The sequence below is a fragment of the Austrofundulus limnaeus genome, unplaced genomic scaffold, assembly GCF_001266775.1.
Source record: "Austrofundulus limnaeus strain Quisiro unplaced genomic scaffold, Austrofundulus_limnaeus-1.0 Scaffold574, whole genome shotgun sequence".
NCBI classification, from domain to species: domain Eukaryota; kingdom Metazoa; phylum Chordata; class Actinopteri; order Cyprinodontiformes; family Rivulidae; genus Austrofundulus; species Austrofundulus limnaeus.
In genome coordinates, this window is record NW_013952976.1 from 18,389 (window position 1) to 26,688 (window position 8,300).

The window sequence follows — 8,300 nt, forward strand, 5'->3', positions numbered from 1 at the left end:
CGCTTGAGGCGCCGCAGAACTTCCCGACGTTGCTTGAAGCGCGTCCACCATAGACTTTGTATGTAAACCTGCTGCTCCTGACGCTGAAATCGCGGTCGGTGTGAACGCACCATTAGACTGTTTAGGTACCAACTGATAGTCTAAAGCAGAGGTCTTCAACCCTGTGCCTCGTGACCCTCTGCCCTGCATGTTTTAGCTGTTTCCCTGCTTTGGCACACCAGAATAAAATGATTAAATTGCGTATTCAGAACGTCAAGTTTAGCAGAAGACAGTCAAAAACATATTATTTTCTATCAGGTGTGTTAAAACAGGTAAACATCTAAATACATGCAGGACAGTTAGTCACAAGGAACGGGGTCTAAAGCCAAAAATAATCTTCACTCAGAGTTATTGTTTCTCATCTTTTCTCTGTAAACCAGTGGTCCCCACACTACGGCCCGCTGGCCAAGTATGGCCTGCCCCCACATTTGGCCCAGCCCCCTGAACAATACCAGAGAGGCATTATGATTTTTTTAAATCTGCCCCGTGAATCCTTGACTATTTTATCRGATTTTATCKGAGAAAATCTTATCARTGCACYTCACACAAATACAGGCCACATGAACCGAAATGTTTCATAGAAAAGGCAACGTTTGCAACAGATGTGGATTTTTATTCCAGGAAAAAATAAAACAAAAATAAGATGAATTATAACATGATTGTCTAGTAAATAATCTGCAAGTTATTATAAATAAATATGTACGCATTGTAAATCTATATTTTATTAATCAAAATTTATACAATATTAAAACTGTTTTCAGAATATAATTTAACACACCTTTATAATCAAGTATAGAAATAATTATTTAAAGTATTTTATCCTAAGTGGAGCACATTCTAGAAGTCTATCATTTAGCRTTTGCGCAAATAAGCTGTATTTCTTTCGGCACATGTGCAAATGAGTGGACAATCACCATTGTTTGGCACAGAGTTAGTTTATGTTCTGAAGGGTGCATGATGTCATGTCAGTTTGTTATGAGTGGACCTGTCATTAAATCAGGCAAAGAAATGCCTCCTAAATTCACTGATTGTGGTTATCAGTATTTTACCTGTTTACTGGGTAAAGTTTTTAATGTTCTTAGTTTTAAACATGCAGTTGAGGCTCATCATTGCTTTTATTTTGTTCTGTTACAAATAAAACTAAATCAAGAATAAACTATATAAACTTTAAATTATTCTCTAAAATCATTGTTTGTGATAAATTGTGTCACATTCATTTCATTATCATGGCTATAGCAGTGAGTTTAAAAACAAGATGATGCAACTAATTAAATGAAGAATCTGTCTCTAATTATTTAATCAAGTGTTTTTATGTAGGTAAAAGTATGTTTAGAAACCTGTAAAATACACCAGAATGCAGGAAACTGCATCTACTAAGTTCAAAATTTTCTGGGGGAGGACCCCCAGACCCCCTCACCGGTGAGCCCTTCACACACATTACAATGTTTTTAGAGAGAAACCAACACAGAGCGCCACCTGTGTACCTCTCTGTTGTATGAAAAGTATAAACCCCCAGCTTTGTTTTTTTTTATTGGGGGGGGGGGGTAGGAAGAATATTTCTGTCAAAAGATTTTTTTTCGCTTTAACCCATGCAGTATACTGATCATGTTTGAAGCTGATAGGTCGAAATCCCCAGGACGAGTTTGTTAAAGTTCGACATGAGCCATTATTACATCATYATGTCTGTATAACATTAGAAATGCAATAGGCCTTCGCAGCACTTTCACAGCTTGGGCCTAATAATATTAATAAAGGGCGTTACAGTAGCTCAGTTGGTATAGCAGTTGCCTCTCAGCAAGAAGGTTGCCAGATCRAATCCCGGCCCGGGCCCTTTCYAGGTAGAGTTTGCATGTTCTCTTTGTGCATGCATGGGTTCTCCCTGGATAATACAGCTTCCTCCTACAGACCAAAAACATGACTGTTAGGTTAACTGGTAACTCTAAATTGTCGCTAGGTGTGAGTAAGAGAGTGAATGGTTGGTTGTTTGTTTTGTTTGTCTCTACGTGTGGCCCTGTGATGGACTTGCAACCTGTCCAGGGTGTACCCCACCCCTTGCACAGTGACTGCTGGATATTGTCACCAGTGATCCTTGTGACCCTGAAAAGAAGAAACGGGTATAGATAATGGATGGATCGATAGTAATAATAATAATAATAATGCATTAGTCTWATATAGCACTTTTTGAGACCCTCAAAGACGCTTTACAATTTCATGCATCCTTCATTTACACACCAATGGTTGTAAACTACAATGTAGCCACAGCTGCCCTGGGGCAGACTGAAGGAGGCTGGGATGCCATACTGCGCCACCAGTCCCTCTGACCACCATAATAAGCAAGGCGAGTGAAAWATCTTGTCCAAGGAGGACATAACAGCTGAAACAGCTGAACCGGCAACCCACCCACAGTTTGACTTCCCGAACCACTCTTGCCACAGTCGCCCCAGCCTCATCAACTAAGCTGGACTGTTGTAACCAATAGGAAATTTCAACTGCAGCACCCACCCATAGAGACRGACATAAAAACTGTTTTAGGTCAAATATTGCAGAAGTAAACAAATGKACACAAAGATGTCACAGTTTGCACAGAAACATAATGATAGCAYTATTAAGGCCAAATTTTGACAATTTATTTGCAAAACAGAAGTGGATTTGGAGTGTTATTACTATTTATAAAGAAATAACAGAAAGATGCAAAAAGATTTTTTATGCTTTAAAACCTTGTTGCTTTTTACTCTATCACAATTTGACTTTAATAGTTATTTGTGGTTCTCTTGATTTTTCCATGAATTTACCAGAAGTCGGGTGTTGTTTCAGGTTCACTTGCTCCCAGCCCAGATAGCAGTGACAACAGTGATACGCAGCACAGCGGAGGCACTGACATGGAGATGGACGAGCAGATGATGGTGACTGGCAGCAAGAGGAGCCAGCAGAGGCTATCAGATACAGAGGTACTGGTCATCATTTCATTTAAAGTTTTGTTATTGCTAGAGTAATTGTGCTAAACAATGGTTACAGGAGAATCAACAACTTAAACAATTCAAGTTTGTTTTTCTACTTAATACATGGTTGTCGTGGGGTAGTAAATTAAGAGTTAAGGCCAGTGAAAGGTAGTAAAAGGTAAACAGAATTTGACTTGGTAGTAAAGTTTTGATCAACTTGCATGGAGTAAAGTTCTCCTTCGCGACTGATTTCCGTAATCTGTAAAAAAGAAAAAACAGTAACAAAAACAACAAAAAAAAAATGGTTGTTTTCTGTTGCGGTCTCACTGAACCCGCTCAGTTTAACGGGATGCTCCTTTCAACAAATCAAACGAACCCCAGAGCACATCCAGTTAGAGCAGAGCAGGATAGGTCTGAAAAGTCTGCAGGAGCAGCGGCTGGAGGAGCGGTCAGTCAGTGAGTAAACCTCCCCTCTACCCCTGCACTTCACTCTGGAGCTTCCCGAGACTTTGCTCTAAAACCTAACTTTATATTAAATATTTATGTGTTCCGGTTAGTCGGTATCCAACACATACGTCCAACTTTGCGTGTGTGACGAAGCTCCTCGTGCAAAGGCTGCGCGCGATGCGCAACATTCAGTTTGTCAAGCTTTTTGCTTACCTATCCTACAACATCTCATAAATTATAAAATGTTCGGTCATGTCCTTTTGGAGAATACTATGGTAAATGGTAAATGGACGGTATATAGCGCCTTTCTATCCATCCAGGACACTCAAAGCGCTTTACACTACAGATATTCACCCATGCACACACTGATGATGGCAAATTACAACTGTAGCCACAGATGCCCTGGGGCACACTGACGAGGCTGCCGTACACAGGCACCACCGGACCCTCTGACCACCATAAGTAGGCAAGACACCTGACTCAGCCTGTAACTGAAAATATGTATGGAGGACAACAGAGCTGCTTCATGGAAGAAGAACCTCAGCTTAGTCTATTAGGTTTAGCATTATGTATTAGCTCAGCGCTACACATTCTCCTCTCGTCACTGAGGTCCTCCATCCACATGACAGAGAGGGGAACACAAAATGACTCAGCCTGTAACTGAAAATATGGATGGAGGACCTCGGTTTAGCTTGTTTGTCGCGCTACCGCTGAGCTAATACATATAAAGCAATATAGCGTCGGGGCTAACGCTAAGAGCTTCAGATTTTCATTGGTTGTTTAGCTCTGATGAGGGGCTATCCATCAGGTCAACCAAATGCCAAAAAAATAAAAAAATAAAAAAAAAAGGACCCAAACCACTATAATTTTGGGATGCACCTGGTAGCATGACATTTATTAGGAATAAAAACTTCTGGGTTCTGGTGCATTTCTGCGTGCGGGGGTCATTATGTTACCACTATGCGGTATCTAGTTTTTTAAATAATTTAAATGAAATACACCTGTTTTTTATGTCTATCATATTTTGCTGGATATGTAACTTGAAAAATGGTGGGTGATGGACTTTATTTGCTTTCAACAAACTTACTTTTCATTATCATAAAAGTTTTGAAACGTTATTGTCTTACAGACATACAGCACTGTTCTAGGTGTGACAAGGAACTCTTATGTTTTTTATCTCAGGAGTCAATGCAGGGCAGCTCAGATGAGACGGCAAACAGTGTGGAGGAGGGCAGCAGTGGACCGGGCAGCAGCAGTGGCTGCAGCGAGGCCTCCAGTAATGAAGCTGCCTCTAGTCGAGCCAGCCAATCAGCCGGCAGCCCCGGCAGTGAGATGCACTCTGACGACATGGCAGACAGCGAGGCCTTAAAGGAGGAAGAGGAGGATGAAGAAAACGAGGACGATGATGAGGATGAGGAGGCTGATGAGGAGGAAGAGGACGAAGGGAACCGGTCAGCTGTTGAAGATGGTCAGCAGAAAGCAGTGCAGGAGCAGACTGAGTCGAGGAAGAGGAAGGCGGGGGAGGCTCTCTGCGATGGGCCAAGTCACCGGGTAGGACCCATTGGTTCAGGGGCAGGAACCAAAACCAAAGTTCTTTCCTTCAGTCCAGAGACTTCGACCGTCATGGTCACTGCAGCATCRTCGACCTTAGAGGGCCGCATGAAGATGCTGGACACTTGCTCTTCGTCATCCACTCGACCTGAGGGTATTGAGCATCAGCAAGGGCAGGATATCAGTCCCTCTCAGATAGTCCAGGCGCCCCAGGAGCCTTCCTGTTTGCCAAGACCGGGGGACTTCCTCGGAGAGGCCATGGGCAGTGAGCTATTCAACTGTCGCCGATTCATAGGACCCCAACACCATCATCATCATCACCACCACCATCATCACCACCACCATGAGGGGTAACACTGAAACCACTGAACTAAACTATTTAGTTCCACATCTTTATAAATGTATATGTGTAATAAGTTTGCTTCTCGCATTGTTTTATAACCCTTTTCCCACCATCAGTCCCATGGTGGAGGACATGCTGAGTGCTGATGACGTCAGCTGCAGCAGCTCCCAAGTCAGCGCCAAGTCGGAGAAAAACATGGCCGACTTTGATGGGGAAGAATCAGGCTGTGAGGAAGAGCTTGTCCAGATCAATTCCCATGCTGAGCTCAGTTCCCACCTGCAGCAGCACCTCCCCAACCTGGCCTCCATTTATCATGAGCACCTGGTGCCATGTGAGCAGCACCCTATAAGTTGGAACATACCTGAATTATTTTAAACTAAACTTTTTTTTATGTTAAAACACTGTATGAAGGTGAACCTACAAGAACTAAAAATGCTAAATTGGTGAACTGTGTGTTTTTCTTCAGGTCCAGCTGTCCTTAAACATCAGTACTCCAGCCATGCTGTGACAGACATCAACTTAGATAATGTTTGTAAGAAAGGAAATACCCTTTTGTGGGACCTGGTGCAAGATGAAGATGCGGTATGGCTTGATTAAATTCTGCATCTCATTTTTTAGGGATCATGTTTAAAGTTAAATCACAGTTATCAATGTTGCTTTAATAAACAGCAAACATCAGGGCAGGGTTCGACAAGATTATTTTTTTTTACCTGCCCCGTTGGGCAGGTGACAACAATKTTACCTGCCCGACATGAAAGGTTACCTGCCCAAAACAAAAATGTTCAAAATTTGATAAAATATAAGAAAACCATGTACTGTACTTGGTACTACAAAAATACTAACATGGYTACAGAGGTACATAACATATGACACCTGATTTAGCAGATGCAAACATTGCAGACTGAGTCACTTGCTAAGTCAGTCAATTGTATCATCAAAAACATCTTCAATAAAAATTTTTAGACCTCTCCAGCGTTTCCCGTAGTGTACTCGCCTTGCGGGCAGGGCTTATGAAAACAGAATGATCAACATCAGCAACTTTGTTTTAAATACAATTTACAGAACATGAAAAAGTCTGAAATTTGCATTAATTGAACCTTATATAGTCTAACTCTTATCTAAAGATACATTTAAAATATCTTGAACTGGAGTCTCCATACAACTCAATGATAAATGATGTTATTTATACTAGTCAGAATGTAACTAGAGATATTTAAATAGGTATTTTGCCTTGTCAAAATATATTAATACATGTCTATTTATTTCTTTCTTTCATTCATAAAAAAAACAATCTATGCACACCTTTAAAAAAAATAAAAGGGTGCAGAGTGAAGAAAAAACAAAATCCTATGTGCCCCTTATTTTCAAAAATCAACTTCAACAAATAAGGTCAAGCTGGAAAGTTCTCCAAATTAAAAAAACAAGTAAATAAAACGAAACAAAAACATTTTATTATTTTATCCTTAATAACTAATGTCTAATCTAGTCTTAAAACAATTTCATATAACTGGAATGTAAGTGTAGTGAAGCCAAATAAATGTAATATGGGCCTGCCATACAGTGATCTTCCGCCTGTTGAACTGACCCTCTGCTGCGCTGTCCAAGCAGAAGCCGTCTGTTATACATTAGCAAGATGGATTTATGACTGAACGAACGTCCACATCATTTTGTTGTCTTCTCTCTGGGTAACAATACATATAATTTTTTTTTTCTCTGACAACTTGGGTGTGAAAAAAAACTACGATTGTTAATGCATCGCTCTGCGTGACAGGCAGCGAGACGGAGGGAGGAAATGATCCCGTGACACGATGGCATGACGTAACTTTGCTACAGCAGGAGGGGAAAATTATTTCTTTATTTCTTATCAGAATATTTTAAATAAATGGCCCTATTAAAAAAAAACGAAAGAAATTGTTTACCTGTTCAGTCGGGCAGGAATCAAGACACACCCAGCTGCCCGAATATGGGTTTTACCTGCCCCGGACAGTCGGGCAATGGGATTTGTCGAACCCTGCTTCAGGGTTTACTGATGTTTAGGCTCTATTTTGTTAAAATGCTAGACAGATTTACTCAAATTCTGCTTTCTGTAAAAATGACTAGCAGGAATTCAGTTTAAAGAAGTAGTAGTTCAGAAAGTAAGATTCTTTGGAAATGTTATGAACAATTAATATTTTACCTATTTCAGATAGCTATGGTCAGACAGCTATTTGAACAACCTCCATTTTAATGCTGATAAGCTAACAGCTAATCTAAAAAAGATGGCTGCTGTTTTTAAAATAAGTTAAATTTCACAAAACATTTTGTAGTTCATTTGAATGATGTTTCAAAAACTTTACATTACTGACAATTTTTATTGCACAAATTGTTACATAGAATAATTGTGTATTTGCAAGCACAAATAATACCAGCAGCATGGAGGGGTAGCATTTCCAGCCCCACCTAAGGGACTTACAGCAGTAATATTATGATTTTTCTGCTAAAGTACCTGTGTAAGGCCAAATTATGGCACAGTAGCGGTTTAGATAATAGCATTTACATTAGTAAACGTGACAGAAATGTACCATATCTATATATAATTGTTGCCTTATATTTTGGTGGAAAGTATTTGATATTAATTTGTTCTTATAAATCTGTTGACATTTTCAATGTGTTGCCTGTGTTYAGATTAATCTCTCTGAGGGTCTGATAAATGAAGCAGAGAAGCTGCTGTGTTCGCTCGTTTGTTGGTTCACTGACAGACAGATMCGAATGCGTTTCATTGAGGGCTGCCTGGACAACTTGGCCCACCATAGGTAAGAATGTCTGTCAGACATACTGTAAATGACATATTGTAAATGTTGCCGCTTGTGAGTAAATGTTCTTACCAAACAAACTTTCTTTTTATTTAAAGTGTTTTTATTATTTTATATTTAAAACACAAAAATAAATAAATAAAAAAGTGAACAAATAAATGTACAACAAAATTACCACCCTCCCACACT

At 40.0% G+C, this 8,300-nt stretch overlaps 1 protein-coding gene across 1 annotated transcript in view; it reads left to right on the plus strand.

The window, feature by feature from the left end:
* Positions 1 to 8,300, plus strand: part of usp34 (ubiquitin specific peptidase 34) — a gene marked incomplete in the record, with an annotated part of 159,254 nt that overhangs the window by 18,088 nt on the left and 132,866 nt on the right. Inside the window, 5 exon segments of the mRNA XM_014026634.1 lie at positions 2,854 to 2,987; positions 4,608 to 5,326; positions 5,436 to 5,650; positions 5,786 to 5,901; positions 7,984 to 8,111. Of these exon segments, the coding sequence (XP_013882088.1) occupies positions 2,854 to 2,987; positions 4,608 to 5,326; positions 5,436 to 5,650; positions 5,786 to 5,901; positions 7,984 to 8,111 (1,312 nt within the window).